The 23,403-nt window shown below is 36.5% G+C and overlaps 4 protein-coding genes across 4 annotated transcripts in view; 2 read left to right on the top strand and 2 right to left on the bottom strand.

The window, feature by feature from the left end:
* LOC121383632 (protein mono-ADP-ribosyltransferase PARP15-like) overlaps nt 1-10,005 on the bottom strand; it is a 33,035-nt gene extending 23,030 nt beyond the window's left edge. Inside the window, exons 1-3 of the mRNA XM_041513725.1 lie at nt 9,893-10,005; nt 5,078-5,167; nt 2,641-2,864 (exon numbers count right to left, since the gene is read on the bottom strand). The gene's annotated coding sequence lies outside the window, so the exon portion shown is untranslated. The remainder of the gene's footprint in view (nt 1-2,640; nt 2,865-5,077; nt 5,168-9,892) is intronic.
* LOC121383633 lies at nt 1,298-15,653 on the top strand. The gene is made up of 4 exons (XM_041513726.1): nt 1,298-1,390; nt 2,643-2,794; nt 14,091-15,248; nt 15,467-15,653. The coding sequence occupies exons 1-4, from the start codon at nt 1,298-1,300 to the stop codon at nt 15,651-15,653; spliced, it is 1,590 nt and encodes a 529-aa protein (XP_041369660.1).
* Nucleotides 15,654-15,912: 259 nt separating this feature from the next.
* Nucleotides 15,913-16,931, top strand: LOC121382709 (zinc finger protein 862-like). Its single transcript, XM_041512253.1, has 2 exons — nt 15,913-16,081; nt 16,287-16,931. The coding sequence occupies exons 1-2, from the start codon at nt 15,978-15,980 to the stop codon at nt 16,780-16,782; spliced, it is 600 nt and encodes a 199-aa protein (XP_041368187.1). The 5' UTR covers nt 15,913-15,977; the 3' UTR covers nt 16,783-16,931.
* Nucleotides 16,932-17,527: 596 nt separating this feature from the next.
* Nucleotides 17,528-21,477, bottom strand: LOC121384057 (protein mono-ADP-ribosyltransferase PARP15-like). The gene is made up of 5 exons (XM_041514256.1): nt 21,469-21,477; nt 21,153-21,189; nt 20,610-20,755; nt 20,071-20,248; nt 17,528-18,151 (listed from the first exon to the last, which is right to left on the bottom strand). The coding sequence occupies exons 3-5, from the start codon at nt 20,721-20,723 to the stop codon at nt 17,865-17,867; spliced, it is 579 nt and encodes a 192-aa protein (XP_041370190.1). The 5' UTR covers nt 20,724-20,755; nt 21,153-21,189; nt 21,469-21,477; the 3' UTR covers nt 17,528-17,864.
* Between the last annotated feature and the right edge of the window lie 1,926 nt (nt 21,478-23,403).

The following is a 23,403-nucleotide window of genomic DNA, read 5'->3' on the forward strand; positions in this document are numbered from 1 at the left end:
CTGAACGTGACATAGTACACACAACAAAACCTGAAGAAGAACATGACATAGCACACACAAGAGAACTTGAACATGACATATCACTCACAACAGACGCAGAAAATAATTTAGCACACACAACAAAAACCGGAGGATTGATCACTTAACACTCAACAAAACACGGAGAGAACACTGCACATAACATAGTCTGTAGATATCACTGAACACAACCCATACATAACCTGGAGAGATCACTGAACACAGTAGAACCTGAAGAAATCACTGAATACAATAGAACCTGAAGAGATCACTGAACACACAACAAACCACGGAGAGAACACTGCACATAACATAGTCTGTAGATATCACTGAACTCAACATATACATAACCTGGAGAGATCACTGAACACAGTAGAACCTAAAGAAATCACTGAATACAATAGAACCTGAAGAGATCACTGAACACACAACAGAACCTGGAGAGATCACTGAACACACAACAGAACCTGGAGAGATCACTGAACACACATCATAACCTGGACAGATCACTGAACACACAATAGAACCTGGAGAGATCACTGGACACACAAGGAACCCGGAGAGATCACTGGACACACAATATAACCTGGAGAGAGCACTGGACACACAACAGAACCCGGGGAGATCACCAAATATACAATAAAACCAGGAGTGTGCACTGAACACACAACATAACCCAGAGAGCACACCCAACAACAGAACTTGGAAAGATCACGGGACACACAACATAGCCTGGAGAGATCACTGAACACACAATAGAACCTGGATAGATCACTGGACACACAACAGAATCTGGAGAGATCATTGAACACACATTATAACCTGGAGAGATCACTGGACACACAACAGAACCCGGAGAGATCACCAAATACACAACAAAACCAGGAGTGTGCACTGAACACGCAACAGAACCCGGAGAGTACACCCAACGCACAGCAGAAGCTGTAGGGTTTACTGTTCACTCAATATAACCTGGAGAGAATCCTGCATACTCAACAGGTGGACATGGTATAGTGTTCACTACTTCTGGATTTGATATTCAGTACACACCCTCATTGGAAATGTAAACCCTATATCCTTTGAATGAGCTTCACTTGAACCCGGTATATCCCAAACCAATAACCTGCTAAACATAGTTTCTTCATTAAAGAATACCAGTTTCAGTTTGCTTAACTATTCTGGTTTGTATGTTGCACTAGCTGATAAACCAGGTATTCTTGAAATTAGTGAAGTACACCCTGAGGCAGCAGAACCAGGAATTATCTGCAAAAGGACTCCCATGGCGCAAAGAACACGGAAAGAACACTGCATACAGCATGACATCAGCTTTTCTGATCTCTCACCAGAAACGAATACTTGCCTAGAAAAAGAGGTTTTGTATGGACAAGTCGTCTGATTCTGATGCACCATCATCAAACAACGAACATGGAGCACTACCACCACAGTGTTTCTGCCAGATAGAAATGTTTGGGTATGGCTCTATGGAATTGAATGCAACCACAGTCAACAGAGATATGGGGGGTCCTCCCTCAGAACGAAAATGGGTTAAGTTTAGGGTTAGGATTAAGAAAATTATACAGTAATGATAAGAGTAATTAATTTTGTCAACAAATTAACTTTAAAAGAAATTCTGAAAAAATATTTGGGTATGATACCATACCCATTTTACCCTCTGGCAGAAACCCTGCACCAGATAAGGTCACACAAAATCAGGGGTGGGTCAAAGAAAACAAGGATTTCACGAGTAGTTTTTTTCACATTATTATTTTGTTCAATTGGTGATTTTATTTATCGTATTATTATTAACAAAAGTAAAATAACTTTTTTCACGTAATATTTTGTTTAAGCGGTGATTTTATTAAAACGTACTTCTACTTGTATTCCTTTTTGAATTGTTGCTTGTAAATATTTTCTATTTACAAGCTTTCTCCTTTTTAAAAATAAATATGTGATTTGCAAAACTGAAATGTTTTTGAAGTGATGGTTCTTTCACAATAAATATTTAAATTTACTTGATATACTGTTGGTCGTAAATGATGCATTTAATTTAATCATGAATAATTGTCGTAACTACAACTATTTAAGCAAATAACTAAAACACCTAATATGCTATAAATACCGCAAATATACAAAGAAATCGTAAATATGTTCAGCTTTCATTGTCATTAAAACAAATTCGACATCTTAACTACTGATCAAGAAAAACAGTTTTCCTTCATTATCTCGGCTTTTTAAAAATGAATTTTGATGCACTTACGTCCTTCTGGCTCTCACGCGACGATTTATGCAACTACCACATAAAAAATGTCCTGGTTGCTGGAATCAGGTAATATAGCTTTTAAATGTGTGAAGCTAGCTAATCGTTGGGAAATAGCCTTCGAAAGGTTTTGAATGTGACTTAGATAAACATGCGTAATGAATTGAGAGCGAAGAATGATGCGTCATAGGTATGGAATAGAACTGGGTGATATCTTCGTAATGTTTAAATATGCATGCATATTAAAATTGATTTAGATACTTCAACATTAAATAATACTATTTAAATGTGTTAATATTTCTGAATAAAACAATAATTGCTCTCTATATAATATTGTTTTAATATTATTTCATAAAAACACTTACAGGTGAGAACAGCTGTGTATCCGAGTAAGCGGCGTGATAAATACTTCTACACAGCTCACCCCCGGGGTTTTTCCTACTTGGTGAGCATCAAGGCCCTCGGGGAACGCCTTGTTCCATTGAGTCTTGTGCGAACACTTCACGTCGTCTGCATCCGGTAGTTGGGACAGAAAGGAACAGCTAGTCAGCAAACTCTTGGCCTTTACCCAGTGGACCAAAACATCTGCCTAGTAAATATTGTAAAGCGATTTCATTTTTTATTATTTCTTTAGCATCAACAAAGCAAAATAACTTGGTAAAAAGGTTTCTTATTAATCAATATCTTACAAAAGTGAATGAATAAATGAATGAATGAATGTTTAACGACACCCCAGCACGAAAAATACATCGGCTATTGGGTGTCAAACTATGGTAATGCAAATAAATAAAGTGATGATCAACATCAATATAAAAATTCAAGACAAACAAAAACAGTGTAAAGAACTGTGCAAAAACACAAATATCACAGAATTTTACGGATACTGAATTTTACTCAAAACTTCAATTTTGTGCTGTATTGACCATTCTCAAAGAGAATGTTACACCCCTGCACCACGGTGAGGTTACAGCACACGCAGGGGTCTTACAAAAGCGACACATACAAATCAGTTTGATGTGTATCAGTGGTGGATCTAGAAAATCCATTGGGGGGGGGGGGAGCAGTGACATGAGATGGAATGCCAAGGGAACTTTGGGGGAGGTTTGGAGGGTGATCGTAAAAAATGTTGTTGTTTTTTTGTGGGTTTTTATTTTTGGGGTGTGTGTGTGTGGGTTTTTTTTTTGTTGGTTTTTTTTTTTTTTTTTGTTGGGGGGTTTTGTCCCCAGAAACAAGGGCAATGTCAAGGATGGGGGCCTCGAATCATTACTGTACAATTGTATGCTGTATACAATTTTTTACAAAAATTATTAATTACAGTTGTTTGTACTATAGGAAATATAATTAACCTGTGTTTGTGTAATATAAAAATAAAAGACTTCTTTGAAAATACATAGATAAATCAAATTCGAACACCACCCCCCCAAAAAAAAAAAACCCCAAAACCCCCCAAAAACACATAATAATAATAATAAAATAAATAATAATAAAATAACATTAATAAATAAATAAATAAAACAAATAAATTAATTAATTAAAAAAATTAATAATAAATGATAATATATAAATATATAAAATAAAAACAAAAACAAACAAACAAACAAACAAAAATCAAAATTAATATATAATAAAATTATAACTATCGCAAAATTTAGGGAGGGGCGGGCCCCTGCCCCCCCCAGTTCCGCCTCTGTGTATGGTGCCAGTGCATTCGTGCTTTATTCTAGGATTATGATATCAACTAGATAGTTCCAAAATAAATTTCAACTGCACCTACATATTAGCTATATAGATGGACCTGTCTAATAAGACCAGTCCGTGGACTTCCATTCGACTATTTCTTGTTCCAGACAGTAACCGTGGTATGTGCTATCCTGTCTGTAGGATAGTGCAATAAAAGATCCCTTGCTACAAAAGGAAAAATGTAGCGATTTTCTTTCTAGACTATATGTAAAAATTCCCAAATGTTTGACATCCAATTGCCGATGATTAATCAATATGCTCTAGTGGTGTCGTGGATTTATACAGTAATGTGGGGTCATTTAAAAACATGTGGAGCGGGATTTGGATGAGTCAGTAAAGTGCTCGTCTAACGAGCTTGGGTCGAGGGATTGAAACCCTTCAGAGGAACAGATTTTGTTTCACGTCCCAACCAGTACCCCATGGTTGATTTGTCAACAGCTGTGTTATGTTCTGTGTTATCTATGATAAAGTGCATATGAAAGGCCCTTTGCTGCTATTTGATAAAATCTTTCCGGTTTTAAAAAAAATGTAGCGACTTTACTCTGAAGGTTGAACCAGTGCTCTACGACTGGTATATCAAAGGTCGTGGTATATGCTGTCCTGTAAGTGGCAAATTGCATATAAAATATCCCTAGTAGCTAATAGAAACTGTAGCGCGTTTCCTCTAAATACTGTATGTCAGAATTATCAATTGTTTGACATCCAGTTTTGGATGATTAATAAATCAATGTTCTCTAGTGGTAGTCGTTCCACACACGCACAAAAAAAAAAAAAAAAAAAAAAAAAAAAAAAAACCACCCTCAAACTGACTGTTTGACATTGAAATGTCTGACGATTAATCAATCAATATGGTTGTAGTTGTCAAACAAAACAAAGTTTGACTTTTTATGCCCACGTGGCCTACAATTAAAAGTGTACATGAAACTATGCAGGTTTGTGAGAAACTACATGCAAAATAATCCGTGGTCTGTTCTTATCTCATGTTCGTAATCACCACATTATCATTCTTTTAGTTAGGCATAATAATATAAGATCAGTTATATTAAATAAATTGTTGCTTACCTTACATACATTTAGCTCCAGTGCATGTCCTTGGAACAATTCCAGGATCATATCTTGCTTACACATGTATAATGATCATCAGGGTTTGGACTAGAAAAAAAGGAGTAAACTTAGACTATTAACTCGGATTATCATCAACGTTTGTGAAATGTTTTAACAATATTAATTAACTTTACTGTGGATAGAGACAGAGAGAGAAAGAGAGAAAGAGATAGACAGAGACAGACAGACAGACATACAGTCAGAGAGAGACAGATAGACAGGTAGACTTGTGTGAATGTGTGTATGTGAATGTGTGTGCGTGAGTGTGAATATATGTGTGTGTGAATGTCTGTGAATATGTTTGTGAATGTGTGTGCGTGTGAATGTATGTGTTTGTGTGTGAATGTGTGTGTGTGTGTGTGTGTGTGTGTGTGTGTGTGTGTGTGCGTGTGTGTGTCACGAAGTTAGTTTGTCAACTCGTGTTTTGAATAGATATCGACTTACAAATAAACGTTTCAGGAAGTTGAATGGAGTTTCAAATTAACAGTGGTCTTCTTTTTAGTGGTGTACAATCCATTGGCGAATCCAGAGGGGTCACAGGGGTCCTTTGATGCGTCCTTTGATGCGCCCTTTTTAAATGGTGTTTTTAAAAAGTATTATTCATAATCCACTAAACAAAGTAAAGGGGCATTTTTTATATCGGAACACTTCGCTTTATGTCGTAAGCCTTATTTTCACGTTCGCTAATTTTCGGCAATTGCCGATAACAGTTACTCATTCGGATACCATTCCCAGTCTGGAGCTCCACGCGGTAAGACGTGTTTGTTTCGCTGGTGCACACTGCATGTGCCTTCGTGTGCTCAACTTGGGAATCCTTCATTTCGTTGTTTTTGTCAGCGAAATGAAGTTTTCTACTGGGATGTATGCGGCCATTGGAACTGATTGAACGCTGGAACGCTTCTCGTTTCGACAGTCTGCACCACCAGGTTGGATTCTTTTTTAGCGAGATTCCTCGCCTCCACGTCATTTCTCCGTCTGACTGTGATGACTAGTTTTTTCGTGACTCGTATGACGGCCATTCTGCAGAACGCCACGGTTGTTCGCGTTTAGTCTCTACATGTCCGAGCCTGTCCTAGCAGCACTGGAAGATTGACCGCCCCACTCTAAGAAAAAATAGGAAGCGGGGTCGGCCCCTACTACTCTTTTCTAGACTTTATTTTGCTTTATAGTGATACCATCTCGTATCCTCCGGAGTCGGGCCCGTCCGCACCACTATACCAACCCATAACGACTAGTCTGATACTCTGTCTCTCGTTCAGACGGATCCGGCTTCTCAAGATCTGTATTTCAGCACAGCACTACACCTTCAACGTCTATCGACTATCAATCTAGTGGTTTTCTTGACGGGGTGCAACCCATCTCGTCCCTATAAGCTGTGCACCCAAACGGCCTTAACGAGGCTACTCATAAGTGGACATATCGATCGAACTTTAAACTTTTAGATCTGCGTTCAAAAGTTTGTCGAAATTACTCTCTTTTTTTATTATTAAATAGTCCGATCCTCTCTTCTTTCTCTTTTTTAATTTTGGACTGCCCTTCTAAAATGCTCCAAATTATATAAATATTCGGCCGAACAGTCAATTCTTTTTATTTTTGGCTTGTATCTTCTTCTTTTTTCTTCTTTTATTTAAATTTATTCTATTAAATTTTTTACTATTTGCTATTTTCAAAATTCTGCCCATTTTCAACTCTAATTACCCCCCCCCCCCCCCCCCCCCCCCTCCTCCTCCATCCCGAGTCAGGTCACCGATCTTATCGGAGGTCGGAGTCTGGATGGGCGTGTTCGAAACCCTAGTGGTATATGGGCACGTTGAACAAGTTATCATCATCTTCATTCGGATACAGTTTTTCCCGCTTGGAAATTAAAAACATGCCACACCGGTGCCGAACTTTGCCGAAGTCGATGGATTGAAGTAATGACAGAACTATACCCGGCTATTATTACTTGCTTAGACGAGATAAGAACTTCACCGAAGGACTGGAATCGTCACACCATCAATGATGCTGGTTGTTATTTTCTTGCAATGACATACTTCGAATTCATCATGACACTCATTGTGACAATGTCCTGCATGGCATACATAGAAATCTTAACCGTCTGTCTTCAGGGCTGATCAGTTGACATCGTGAAAGGGTACCGACATATTATTTCAGTTCAGAACACACTTCAAAGTGTGCGTCAACAAATTCAACAAACATTGCTACAACCAAGCTGTTAAATTGGCCAATAGCATCTCTGTCGGTCCATCGGTTCCAAGAAGCTGTTATGCCTTGACCCAGAGGAATATTACAGAAGAAACCTCACTATACCGTAATTGGATCACATCATACAACAGTTATCGGAACGTTTCAGTGACAGTCACAGTTACTGCAGTTAAGTCTCTTCACCTAATATCTGTCACGAGGCAAGGATTAGCGGATATGACTAAGCCTTTAATCGAATACCCAGTCCTTGGTTTTTGAAAATTATAGGCGAGTGAAGATTCACACACCTCAGTATACTAAGGCGAGTGAAAAAATCATTCTCCACAATAAATAAAATTGGCAGTGTAGCTCCGATTGAATTTTGACTGGTACGTCTACAAAATTGCCTATTAAACCAGTATGTTCAACAAAGGAAAATACCAGTTTAACGACTGCATGGAAGTCACTGCCATGTTTTTAATTTCTATTGTTTTAATAAAAGGACAGTCATATCAGCTAAATGAGTTATGAAAACTGTTTATTTTTGTAAACAGTGGAAATAAATATATATATATACCCACCTATTTTACGTGCGCCGTTTGTCGAGTGTAATGTGCGCTGTTTTTCACACTCGCCAGATTGAAATTACGTGCGCTGTACGAGCGCGATCGCACCCGCGCACCTTAAAAAGCAAGGTCTGAATACCACAGAGAAGATTTATCAGCCATTGATATTGAACTAGATTTATGGGAAAGACACTTAGGCCATGAGCCAGGACCCAAAATTTGACCATTTGGTATCACCTGGGGGGGACGAATGTTCATAGTGATTTTTGTCAAGGTCTATCTACATCCCTAGGGATGGAAATTTATGATAGCATTGCAGGACTCGCAGCTTTCTGTGTGTATTACCCGTTTTGTGGCCCTACTCCCATTTTCGTGACAGTTATATTTTTACAGAATTTCTAAAGGGTGACTATTAAAAGCATTGTAAAATATTTGTCAGGGCATGTAGGATTACAAAACGTGGAAGATTGGGAGTCAGTGGACTGAAGAATTTAGTTATGTTACCAATATTGAAATGCTTTGAGGATTAGGGTCTCATATAACACGTTTTTTGTAACGTTACAAAATAGAATTCACACAGTTTTATTTTTCAGTAGAAATTTTACATAACGTTTAGTCTCAGCACCTCAAATATTCTTTTTGAAGGAGCTTATTGCAGCAGAAGCTTATAGTGACATCTCATTAATATTTTTTTCTTCTTCTTGGAAGTGTTTCTGTATAACGACTCTTATGATAACCCTACCCCCTTCCTCAAAAGCAGTATTTCAAAGGAATTGTCAACTGAATAGCTAAATGAAAAGATTATAAACTATTTATTAAGATGTACATGGCAAAACTAAGGGTAGATGAAGTTAGTACCGACCGACCCCTCTAGCTCATGGACTAACTGGTCGAGAGTTCCACAATCAGACAAGCCCAGTTCTGCTTTGGCCACTTTGAACAAACAGATGTGATGATGTTTCTAAATATTCATTGTTTGATACGTTTACTCTGTGTCATTCCATTTACAAGTTGCGAGTGTGAACGTTCATTCAGTGCACTGTCGCCTGAAAACGTTTTTGCGTACAACTATGACGGAGGATCGTTTATATGAACTTGCACTCGTGTATATTCACAAAGACGTCGCTATCAACTCGGTGATTGACATTTTTGCAATGGAATTTCCAACACGCATGCAACTTGTCCACATTGTTCACCCCTCTGTACAGCGTGACTGACAACATTATTCATGTTGTTGCTTGGCTGATGCTTGCTTTCAGCTTCCCATTAAACCATATTATATATAAAATTCACACATTTTCCAAACAGAACAACTAGCAAACCAGTAAATTGCCTCGACAACGTGCCTTTGAGCACCTGTATTTTAAAAAAGCATGCCCCCAGATCCCCCTACAGGGTTTATACTACAAAATTGGGGGTCAAGCTGCTCGTTTCTGAGATAACAGGTAGCGTCTATGACTACCCTAGTTCTGCACAAAATTCGGGTACTATTTTTTACAGGTACCCCATACATGTTTCAAGCACAAGGCTACTTGACACATTGGTACTAGATGAAATAAAATTGCATGTTTTTTTACCCAGATGAAACTATTATTTTTTACAACCAACACACTCACATTTATAACCAATCACAGGATTTGTGGTGTTCACTTCTCTATCAAAAGTTCGGTGCACCTCCATGTTTGACCCAGCCGGAAGTTATTTGGTTTAGACTTTAGTACTACCTATAGATATCGCTCCCTTCGGGAGCTCGGGTCCTTTATCTTCGCAAACTTAATGGTGTCCTTTTCTTACGAAATCCTGGATCCGCCCATGCAATCAGTCCTAAGTTACAAATATTTGTTATCTAAGGAAGTAGTCGATTTATAGAACAGAAGTTTTATACAAGTTTAAATTACGTGTCCGCCATCTTTATGTAGAGAAGATCGACTCTCCAACCTTATAATGAATACTCTGACACAATTACGATTAAGATTTATAGTCATATTTAACCAGCCTTATTTTTTAAACAATATGAACTTACCGGTATGTATAATTTCACAATGAACCCTGCACATATCCATCATTCCACATAAATGTCAACGTGTGTAACGCCATATTGAAAGACCAGGAACTTTATTATACGTCATATATCCGCCTTCTATTATTGGTTCTTTTCAATTTAACTGCTGATGTATCTATCTGTTCTTAGGAATCTATATAAAAGCTGGGATTTTCCAGTCTTGTAAACTTGTGGGTACAAAAAGGCTCATATAGAAATAGATTAGTTTCGATGATAGCGTTTAGCGGCCATACCAGCTGCAATAAAATAATCGTATGGTATATATATATATATATATATATATATATATATATATATATATATATATATATATATATATATGTGTGTGTGTGTGTGTGTGTGTGTGTGTGTGTGTGTGTGTGTGTGTGTGTGTGTCCAAATGACGCGTCAGACGCAATAGTCGAAACGCGCGCACGCGTCGCATCCAGTCTATACGAGCTTTAAAGGGACATACCCTAGTTTTTAAACACATATTTTGTACTATTATAACCTACCGGCATCGGTGGCGTCGTGGCAGGCCATTGGTCTACAGGCTGGTAGGTACTGGGTTCGGATCCCAGTCGGGGCATGGGATTTTTAATCCAGAGACCGACTCCAAACCCTGAGTGCACCGACCAATGATCAACAAAGGTCACGGTTTGTGCTATCCTGCCTGTGGGAAGCGCAAATAAAAGATCCCTTGCTGCTAATCGGAAGAGTAGCTCATGTAGTGGCGACAGCGGGTTTCCTCTCAAAATCTGTGTGGTCCTTAACCATATATCCGACGCCATATAACCGTAAATAAAATGTGTTGAGTGCGTCGTTAAATAAAACATTTCTTTCTTTCTTGTTTTTTACTATTATAACCGTTTTTGATAACTTAAGTCATACTTTACTTAGATTGTATTGTTTAGATTATCAATTTCCGTGCATTCGAAGTATTTTTGGTCATCCTGGTGTTTTTAATATCACAAAATGCATTCCTAATACCCCCACCCCCACCCCCCGATAAATAAACTTTATAGATGGCCCCTTGCTGCAAGATAAATTATGTTAAAACATATTTTTAAAAGAGTTAATAATAAATAGTTTTTAACCCGACAGCCTGTCACAATGCAACAAATACTATTATCCTGTTCAATTATTTAGACCCAAAGTTTTTTGCAAATGTTACGTTTATTTCCTATTCGATATTTGTTTTCTTTGCATTTACATGAAAACAAACCCAAACCCCGACAGGTTTTATATACAAATCATCATATAAAATGCACGAAGTTGACTTAATTCCACTTTTTAAAAATCTCTGTGTCTTTTGAATGCACGTTATTTCTCCTATAAATAACTAAGGTCATTTGCATATCAAAACATTGGGATCTGAGGCTACGTGAAGGCCATTATAGCTTGTTTCACTAAATCAAGGTTATTATTGTTTTGCAGTGTGTAACAGCATTGTCTAATCTTTCCGTTAATCATAGATGTAAACAAACAGAACATGTAACCCTTTCTTGTAGGTGCATTATATTTAATAAATTTAGCTAATGTATTATGTATTTTTATTTTATTATATCAATTATATATTAGCATATCATACTTAACCTAACACAACTGAGGTGTAGCACAGTAATAAACACAAATCACCTCACACACCGCAGGAATGTGCTTTCCAAATTTATAAATAAATTTAATGCAGGGCCGGACCCAGAAGACCAGGGTGGGGGGGGGGGGGGATAAAATGTCAAAGGCCACCAACATCAAATAATAATTAAAATGTTATTTAATTTGCCTCTAAATTGGGAACTCATACGTATATATGTTACAGTCAATCTGTGAAACCAGTCATTACGCGTAATGCCTAAACAAATCAGTCTTTTCGCGAAGTGCCTGTGATCACCAGGTAATACGCGAAATAACTGAACATTCCAGGCATTTCACGAAATGACTGAAAATCATGGCCAACCATTATGTAAAATGACTACAGTGCTATCTATAATACCATGCCTTAATAGTCAATGTAACGCTTTATTTAAACTCAAATAAAATCATTTCAGAAGTTGTACTTGAAGATGAAGTTGTAACCAAGTAGTCAGTGTCAAATCATGAAAGTAACATATTGGTATAGAAAGGTCACTGACTTTGTACGGTTTATATCAGCATCAGTAAGTAAACGCTGGGGGCACAAATCAAACTGATTACGTGTAAACTTCCCTGCTTTCACACAAATTGCATATACCTACATATCGTTCTCATCACAGTCTATGATTATTCCGAGAATAATAAACCCCAGAAACATGTTTAGTTTTTTTAGAGACGAAAGACATATGGTGCTGTAATCACAGGTTTGTACTAAGGAATTTGAAAAAGCCACCGAAAGTAGCACATTTGCTTATATAAACACAAAGCAAGGCTAGGTTTGAGAATAAACCAGCGAACCATTACAACTAATCAGGGATAAAAAAAAAAAAAAAGCTCCTAGATGAAAAACAAAGTTTGCTTTTTATTGTATAATAATAAATAATTCATATTAAGTAGTATTTTAAATCGTATAATCAATATACTTATCCTCGTTTCAGTGTTCTAGCTAGCAGTAAATAGGAGGGCGGCGCGCCCTACCCGTATTTTTTGCCGCCCTGCCCCGACTGTTGCCGCCCTGCCTTTTGTGTTGTTGGGTTTTTGGGGGGGGGGTTTTGTCGTTCAATTTGAACTGTGGTAAGTCTAGCTATTTTACGAATTAGCTCCCCTGACGTCGGAAATTTGTTATTTCCGATTGTTATGAAAACAAATTATAAAAGTTATAAATACCACTAATTTTTACACAAACTGTTGTTTAACCATGCCAACACGAGAAAGGAAACTGAAAGCGTTACAGAAAGCTGCTGGATCGTGCCAAAAAATTTCCTTTGGATCAAAGTAAGTGTCCATTTTACATTTAAAAAAAATATTTACGACAATTTACATCCGATGCTGAATTAATATTTGTATAGTTACTTAGAGAATAACTAACGAGCCACGAGGAATTACGGATTATCTGTCCCGAGTGAATTAATGTTGTAAACCCGAGCCTCTGGCGAGGGTTTTACAGCATTAATTAACGAGGGACAGATAATCCGTAATTCCTCGTAGTGAGTTGGTTATTCTCTTTATTACCCATTGTCAATCTTTAACGATTTTAAAAGTATATTTACGTTCTCGCTGCTGTAACAACTAACACGCTCTACCAGCCATAACAATATATTCATACGCGCCGTTACCGGTGCACACCCAACAGTATCCACCAAAGAATAGTTCCAAAAAAACCCCAGTCAAAATAATAAAATAAAACTATTTGTAAACATTTGTACATATATTTTGATTTTTAATTACGTAAATGTTCGTATCGTATAAAAATATTTGAAGTTGGTAGCAATAGTTTGACCGATAAATGGAATCATGAATGAACAAAATGTAGTCCCGGCAGTATGTAATTGCCAATCAAATCTTGTCTTTTTAAAGCCAGCCAATCAGTGACTGTAGAAGCAATCTGCACACTGTGCAGAGATCGAAAAAATATTACCCCGTATATTTGAGCCCATATGGGTAATAAATAAATATATGACTTTCTGATCGGTATACCATACAATAATCATTTTCTTAAATATTTAATGCAAACAGACTTTTATTAAAAATTAAATATTAGTATTGTTCGATGTTTGTTTTGTTTTGTTGTTTTTTTCTCTTTTTTTTTTTTTTTTTCTCTCCTTTTTTCAACATGGCTGACCTCCCGGTCTACATCAACTAAATTACACTTAGACGCATTCATTATAATAAAAGTATATATATATTATTCAAATCTCTCTAAACTCTCAGTAGATTTAGTTGTGAATTAATATTGTTATTATTGTTTATTGTATGATTTAGTTGTGAATTATTATTGTTATTATTATTAATTGTTATAATAATTTAAAACAGTTATAGATGTTGTATGGGTTTTTTTTATGTTTGCTGACACCAGCTTGTTTGGTAATATGCAATAAATTGAATTGAAATTGAATTGTGAATATAATTTGCATTTTTATAAAAAAAATAAAAAATAGATTAATAAAATAATAATAATAATAATAATAATAATAATACAAATTTAAAAGTTGTTAATATTTGAATAGTTACAAGTATTTGCCTAAATAAATTGTTATCATTTATTAAGGAAAACCCAGGATGACGTTGTTGAGCAGTGCAGAAAGAGGAAAAGGTTGGAAGAAGTACCTAACAAGGAACAGCTGCAACACTCATCAAAACACAAGACCTGCTATGCTATCTCATGGGAAACAGGTAGACCGTGGCTGTCATGTAAAACTGATGTTGATGAAGACGGAACGACTCATGAAAGTATGTATTGTGGTTTATGTACTAAATGGAATTCAGTTGGTGCAAATGGTAATCAAACATGGATAGACAGTGGATGTAAAACATGTAGACTGGATAAAGTGAAAGAACACGAACATTCTCCCAGACATCTGGAGGCTCTGAAGCAAAGTTTTGAACAACTGGACATGGAAGACGGCACTAAAAAGATGGATTCCAAACTGCATGCATCAATAAAGTCTGGACTCACTATCTTACTTTTCATTATTCACCACAATTTATCTTTGAACTTGTTTGGTGAATTAATTGAATTGTGTAAGAAGACTGATGGGGAAACTTTGTACATTTTTAATGCCACTGGTAATGCCAAGTACACTAGTGCTGATAGTGATTCGGAATTTCTTACAATCATGAGTGAATCTGTAGAAAATGTTGTCACTGAAAAGATAAAAAAGAGTCCTACATTTGGTTTAATGTGTGATGAAGCATGTGATGTGTCAGTTTCAAAACACTTGGGTATGTGTGTCCAGATTGTGGATGAAGGACAAGCAAAAGTTGCATTTTTAAATGACTTAAAGATCCCAAATGGAACAGCAGAAACTATAACATCTTCGATTGAATCTGAACTGAAAACGAAAGGAATTTCAGTGAAACAGATGTCCGCACTGACATCAGATGGTGCATCAGTTTTCAAAGGGGCAAAACTGGGAGTAGGAGCCCGCCTCAGGTTACTGAACTCTGAATTGATAGCTAATCACTGCAAAGATCACAGATTGGCTCTTGCGGTTCGTGACAGCTTCAAATCTCTTAAAGCCATCCACAAAGTGGATGAATGTTTGGAAGCAGTTCACAAGTACTACAAGTATAGTTGTATACACACTGAATCACTAAGAGTTGTTCAGGAAGGCTTCAAGGATCCACCTTTGAAAATCAAGCAGGCAAAACATCACCGTTGGCTTTCACATGACCAAGCTGTTGCTTCCATTGTCAGATGTTATAGGTAAATTGATTTAACTATATGATTGTTTTGTTTTTATAGTATTTTCTGATAGTCTGCTTTCTTTCCTGCCTTTCCTGCTATATTGTTATTACCTGTTAATACCTGTGATAACACTTAATTAAATAAGCCAGTCATCTGTATCATACATGTATTCTGTCTTAAAGCACTGTTGTTTTAAACTCTATTTACATATAGTTAACTGAGCTTTGTAATTTTAGATCCATTGTAGCAGACCTGGAGAATCATGCTGCGACAAAGAAAGATGTCCCTGCTACTGCTTTGCTAAAGAACTTCTCGAGCACCTTGGTTATTAGAACACTACTCATGTTGGCTGATGTCATGCCTCATTTGTCTTCACTGTCTCTGCTGTTCCAGAAACAAGTTGTCAATTTAGGTAATTTATAATCTATTTTATTATATTGACTTATATTATTAACCATGTTCCATTTGACTTGGTAAGTTGCTTTAAGTAATTTTATTTGAATATACCATTATTATTGATTAAACTTTTATTTTCAGTAGTCCTTGTAACTGTTTTGTTTCTGTATTTCAATCAGATTCATTTTGTCTAATGTTAACTTTAATATTTGTTTTGTTTCTGTATTTCAATCAGATTCATTTTGTCTAATGTTAACTTTAATATTTACATGATCAATGAAGAGCAAAGTTAATAGCACCCTGCAGATAATACTGCAGTTGAAAGAAACTGATGGGCCATGGACCAGAAAAATGAACACAGGATGTGATCTGCATCACGATATGACAGTGGACAAATTCATAAACACTGTCAGGATCCCTTTCTTGACCAACCTGGTTAACAACATTTCAGAAAGGTTGGTGTTGCATTATTATTAAGTACATACTTCCAAACAAAAATGTCTGTATGTTTTTACATTATTTTGTTTCATGTGAAATTATTTTATGTTTTCATAAAATCACCAATGTTTAATAAGTTTTCATTAAAACGATAGAGAAAAACAAATGTAAGTTCAATTGAACATGTATTGTAAGTTATAAATATTTCTATTATTTTCTCAGATTTCAGGATAGCGATATTGTGAATTCTTTGGCAATATTGGATGTGTCTGCACTGAATGAGGATGTTCCTGCATTGTATGGAGAAATGGAGATGGAAGCTCTTGCTGTTCACTTCAACATGCCTGAAGAGAACCTTCTAATGGAGTGGACAAATTTTCTTTCCTTGATGTCATCCAGCACATTTGATAAGACTCTCCCAGGGATTGGAAAAGTGCTTTTGGGTCCAGATAAAAGTGGACTACAAGCAATGTATCCACTGCTAGCCAAGCTGGTATCTGTAGCACTGACTCTGCCTTTGAGTAGTGCTGAGTGTGAAAGAGTGTTTTCGCACTTGAAAATGATAAAAACAGACAGAAGGAGCAAACTCAATGTTCCAACTATAAGCAAGTTGCTCCAAATTAAACTTAACTGGAAATTTATTCATGTTGAAACACTCCTAAACAAGACAACAGAGAAATTCCTAAGTGTGAAAAACAGAAGATGTTGCAATCTGTGAAATAAACTGATCAGTTGATGTTGCATGGTGCTAAGTTGTGTATAAATACCTCATAATTTTGTTCATTTTTTGTGTATGTAAAAACCAAATGATATTAACTATGAACCTGACCAGTGTATGTCCAGCAGTGCATCCATACAACTGTTGCATTATTTATAAACTCTGTATTATTAATTAACATTAAATCTATAATTTTCATATTTTGTTCCGTTTTGGGTTGTTGTTTTTTCGGTTGTGATATATAAATTACTGCCTTCATAAAAAATTTTATTTCCGCAGACAGTGCCCTAATAATAAGTGAGCACCCTGCCCTCCTCAAATCCTAGCTAGAACACTGTTGTTTGTTCTTAAAATGTGATTTTATCAACATTTAAGACCAAAAGCCTGTATACAAGTATCAACAATAAGACTTGAATCACTTTAGTCATTTTGCGTACTGGCTGGCCATGATTTTCAGTCATTTCGTGAAATGCCTGGAATTTTCAAGCATTTCACATATTGCGTGGTGGTCACAGGCACTTCGCGAAATGACTGATTTGTTTAGGCATTACGCGTAATGACTGGTTTCACAGATTGACTGTAACATATATATTCAGTTTCACTGATATTGCTGCTATGGCCAGAACCAAGAAAACCGTCCATTGTGTGTATTTGGATCTTAGAAAGTCCATCACTGACAGCATCACCTATGCTACTTAAAGCAAAATGTGTCTGTACTTGACAAGAAATGTAATAAAGCCTGAAGTTTTCTTTCGAGAAAGATGACGTTGTTCTCTGTATTTATTATAAGCTAGATGTCATTTGAAGAAAATATTATTAATCTTGAAATGATTGAGAAGCAAACCATTCCTTCATAAATTATCATACTGGTCATTGCCTATCTTATTAAGTCTGTTCATCATATCATGGACAGATTGGACGTCAATGTCTCATCTATTCACTGCTTTCTCTAAATATAGTTTCCATATGTCGCAACCTAATATCTCTTAGAAATGTTTTCTGGGTGTATTTGGTATGTTCGTGGTGTCTGAGATTTTCAAACTTTTGACTGATCTTCATAGATGACTCCAGCTCTACATTTTCTATTTCAAAGTTATCAAATATTGTGGGTAGGCTTGTGTGTCGTTGTATATGACAAATATGGAAGGACTTTCAACATCATTTACTGTCGAGTCGTAGACTTGCTGTGGATTGTCTCTATCGATGGGAGGAGGTACGCGGGTTTCCTTATTTCCTCCCGTGTACCTGCCTACGAGTACTTGTGCAAGATACACGTATTTTAGCCCAGACTGTCCTCTTTTAGAATATCTGGGATCTAACGCAAATCTTGATGGTACTGCAAAGTATACCCCTTGTCCGAATCGTGATTCTGTGAAGAGAGAAACACAATTTATCATATAAACACTAGTTCATAGCAGATGACTTCATCCATTATCTTTTGGGTTCCAGAAAACATAGATGAAAACTAAATATTAAATAAAATAACTACTATCTCACTCCTAGGAGTTTATTATTGTAACGCTCTAGCATCTGTTCTTTGAATTATTTATTTCAAACTCGTTTTAGAAAGCGAAGCATAAACGGAATTCGGTGTATTAATGAACTGACTGACTGATTGATATCAACAAACAATGGTGGCACATTACTAATAGCAAACCTGGGGCATGATCCCAGAAAGGTTTTCTAATGAAGATGCTTTCAGATGCATTTTTGAAAAGTTTAGGGAAAAAAGCTAGGCCACGTCATTGCCTTGGGTTTAAAATATGCGTTATTTTCTCCTGGGCAGCAGTAAAATACATAAGAATTTAAAACTACATTCCCTGGAATATTTTTATTATTTAAGCATATAGAACAGAAAATCCAATTACGTTTGGTGCATATATGACGCCGCACTCCGCATTGGTTTCACTACGCTGGCTTATCCAGGTCAAAAACAAAGCCATGATTCTGAAAGTGGAACACTTTTGACGGGCTCGTACCGATCTCGGTTTTCATTGGCTTATCAGAAGTATAGAATTCTCCAACAAGAGATCACGTGAGATTTCGCAATTTTTGAACAAATTTAACTGTCTTGATTGAGGGGTCGTCTCATATCTCCTAAACATATTTATATCCATAGAGGTATGGTACAACGTCTTTCCAGGGGTCGGTGAGTGGGGGATTTGCCTTGAAATTTTGACAGTGGCCAGCTGTTGGAATACGCGTTACATGTAAGGGGGTGCTACTAATTACGTAACGCTCTAGGGGTAGATTTACGTAACATTTTTCAAGACTATATGTTATTTTTATTCATTACTTAGATCTAAAAAGGTATTTTTTGGAAATGCGCGGTCAGTTTAGGATCGATCCCCATCGGCGGGTATACAAAAAGACCATGGTATGTGATATCCTGTCTGTGGGATGGTACATATAAACAATCCTTTGCAAAAAAAAATGTAGCGGGTTTCCAAGGCGCGTGTGCAGGGATTTCAGCAGGGTTGGGGTTATAGACTGTGTTAAGCGAAGTTTATATGGGGCCATGCTCCCCCAAAAAATACATTTCAATTTTTTTTAAGCTTGAGCAAGTAAGGGTTTCGACCTCCAATACCCTCCTCCTGCACATGCACCCGATTCTTCTCTAAGATTATATGTCAAAATTATCAAATGTTAGACATCCAACAGCAGATGGAAGGAAGGATAGGATATGTTTTATTTAACGACGCACTCAACACATTTTATTTACGGCTGTATGGGGTCGGATGATTATTAAATCAATATGCTTTATCTTTGATGTCGTTAAACAACACCCCCCCCCCCCCCAACTTTACCCTTTCCAAACGAAATAATATTTAATTGAATTTGTTGATTTTAACACGTAAAATTAAGAAGTGAAAACGTTCATTGTCTACTTTAGTATATTTTATTTTTAAAATATATACATGATTAATGTGTTACTAGTATACAAACTAAACTTTGAAAGTTCTACTAACACTTTATAAAATATCAGTTCAAGCTCAAACCGGTTTTAATTACAGCGCAAGATTTCTCTTTTAATTTTTTAAGACGAACCCTACAATTTGAAATCGGCAAACGCACGTGTTAACTGTAACTGACAACAGGCTGTCGTTTGTGCTTTGCCGAGCTATGGCGGAACAGGCGACGAATCAAGCGTATACGTTTGACGATATCCGTTCATAGCGAACACACACGACTTTTTCAAAAGTGCATTTGAGCTTGTATTTCACATCTGTACATGATGTTATAATATGGTAACCAGATAATGTAACTTTAAGAAAATTAAGTAAGTACCATTTTTTCCACAGTAGCTTCTGTTGAAGCCATGATAGTTGATACTTCTGACTGCATCTTCTGTCGTACCGTGCCACAGTCGTCTCTCGATACTTTCGTGTTCCGTGTGTCTATGAGACAACTGCCATCGTTTTACATTGTACTGCAGATACAGTGCTCTGTTCTGTATTCGTTCAATCTATAACAGACACAATGGTTATGCAGTGGAATCCATGACAGTATACATGCAGCACATTTTAGGCCAGTTACCATGGATTTGTAAATATATGACATTTTGTGGCGTGCTTTGTGTTATATTGCACGGGTGGTATAGTCTAGTAGTAGCACTCCCACGTTTAACCTCTCTGTAATTTATGATGAATGGAATTCATGTTTTTAACACTTCTCAAATCTTTACTTTGATAGTTTTAATTTACCGTACACTCCGTGGTGTAGTACGGACTTTTTCGCCTTTTTTCAAATATATTCTGGTAATGGCTTCAAGTTTTAACATTTTACTTTTTCAAAGTTATATTCGATGCATTATTCAGGGAAAAAACCTTTTTGATGCGGAAGTCGATTGAAGCTGTTTCTTTCAGTAACTGAGCAACCTCCTTGTATTCAGTGTCATGTTGGTGGAGAGAAACTGCAACAACCTCAGCATCTTTACTCATCGCGCCCCACGTCCTGGGAACCTGGTTGAAATCTAAAGAAACACAGTTACAGCAATCTATGGTGGAGACATCAAAACTAACCTCGATTACCAAATGTGTCGTACGTTTTGACTTTCTTACTTTACAAATGACACATTACAACTTTGAAATGTTTGAAACGTTTAATACCAGATGGATTAAATATCAAAAAATCGAGTTTGTTTAATACCAGATGGATTAAATATGTCATCTTCGATATCTCAGAAAATACAAACACCAAAATGATAGACAGATAAAGAAGAGAGAGAGAGAGAGAGAGAGAGAGAGAGAGAGAGAGAGAGAGAGAGAGAGAGAGAGAGAGACGCAGCATTATATTATTAGCGTTCAATGTTGTGTCCTTTCTTTGGATTATCCAACAATAAAACAACAAAAACTAACATTAGTACTTACCTATTGTCTCTGTACCAAACTGCACTTCTTGAAATGCCTATTAATAAAATTTAAAAACTAGAAAAATTACTTTGATTATATCCAATACAAATTTGTAAAATAAAATTATAGAACATGTACAGTGTGTACTTTGTTGGATATACTCTATAATTATTATTCGTGAAATACTGATCTTGAAAGAAAAAAATGTTTCTTTAGTTCAAGAAATACTTGTTTAACTAAAGTACTCAATCTTTTTAGAACATATTTTGCCCAGGTGTGTATGTGTGTATATTTTGATTTGATTGCGCTGCAGTTGATACACGGGTATACTTACATCGTATGTAGCCTTTCATTCTCTTTAATCACAACTCTCATCTCAAAGAAAAGTAAATGACTGTGTGATCTTTGAAACCTATCAAATCCTCTTTTAAACCACTCTGCCATCAGCTTTGGTAGATACTTCAGCTCTTTAGAGACAGGTACAGTGAATGCGATTCCCTTGCAGTTAATGAGGCAAGCGTCAGTCAAACATCGGTTGAGCATCTCCGGAAATTGCTTTAAAAAGACAGATCTCATTTTAAGTATAAAATTGTGTTTTAGCCAGGTTCTATATACATAGGGTTTTTTTTTGTTTTTTTTTCGTTTTAGTATTTGTATTTGTGTGTGTGTGTGTGTGTGTGTGTGTGTGTGTCCCCCCCTCCCCCCCCCCTCTCTCTCCCCCTCTCCCATCTCTCTCTCTCTCCCCCCTCTCTCTCCCCTCTCTCCCCCTCTCTCCCCATCTCTCTCTCTCTCTCTCTCTCTCTCTCTCTCTCTCTCTCTCTCTCTCTCTCTCTCTCTCTCTCTCTCTCTCTCAATGGTTCTCCAATGGTTCACTGAGTGTAAAGGATTAATATTTATCCAAGATTAAGTTCCCCTCGTGTAACCGGTGGCTGGAAAAAAAGTCTGAATAAAATAGTATTTGCCACGTTGCCCATTCATTATTAAATATATCGTATTTACAAGTTTTTAAAAGAATATACCTTTCCATTTCAAAGTTCTGTTGCATTATGCCATGCACAGCATTAATACTTAAACCTTTCTTTTGCATTTTCATACTGTATATATAATATTTTATATTAATTATTAACCAGTTTATAAAATCGCTTTTATTATTCTTTACCAAACCAAACATTATAATAATTTTATTAAAATGAATTATAGTTCCTGTTGGAGTCAACATCCAATCTGTTACTGCTTCCCATAAAGTGTGTACCTTATCGCAATTGAAAAATAAATGTATTGTTTCAGGAAAATTATTACAGAAGTTACATATATCAGAATCAATGTATTTAATCTTGTATAGAAAAGTATTAGTAGCTAATATGTTTTGCAGTAATCTATACTGAAACCATCGAAGACTAGAATCTTTCACACATCGAAATGGTAAAACATAATATTTTCCCAGTCAGTTTGTTCAAATAAGAAGCCTTCATTACTATATTTTATCTGTGCTTTTGGCTTTACATACTGAAAGTTTAAAATATGAATATCATACATATCTCTGCACCCTTTTTTACTGTTTAATAATACTTGCAGTTTTAAAGGGTATATAGGATTTTTCACGGTGTTAAAATGATTGTCTTTTAACTGATCTAATTTATATATAAATGATTTGACAGCATTTATTAATGATGCATAGTTGATAACATTTGTAGTTATATGGTAGTTTTCAACAAACTGTGGATTTGTTAAACTTATTGATTAAAGTGGGTTTGTAGAGTGGCTTCTTGGCCCGGTGCTCAGCTCAGGTTCCGCTGTATTCCACCAATGTTCGTTCCTGTCCTGTGGAACGTCCATCACGTCACCATGAACACTAATCCTCGTATGAACAACTTGTGTGAAGGTTGGAACAACATGTTCTTCAACCTTGTGGGCTACTACCACCCCTCAACCTGGCGAGGTATTGAATGGTTTCAACGTGGGCAGGCGACAGTGAGCACCACCATCCAGCAGGATGCGGTTGGCAGCCCACCTCGACGACAGGTTTATCGACGCTATTTGCAGCTGCAAGAGCGCCTTCGCAACCTGTTTGTCGATCGTCTTGAGGACCGCACGACTGTGGCAGAATTTCTCTGTGGCATCGGGTGGAACATCCGCTTAAACCACCAACATTGAAAACAAAGAACATTGACAAAAACTTTCGTGACAAAATGTGTTTGATCTGTCTTTCATTACCTAATATATTTTTTAATTAAAAGTTGTGACTTTTTTTTTCTGACTTTTTTCCTGT

Source organism: Gigantopelta aegis, chromosome 10 (assembly GCF_016097555.1).
Source record: "Gigantopelta aegis isolate Gae_Host chromosome 10, Gae_host_genome, whole genome shotgun sequence".
Taxonomy (NCBI): Eukaryota; Metazoa; Mollusca; class Gastropoda; order Neomphalida; family Peltospiridae; genus Gigantopelta; species Gigantopelta aegis.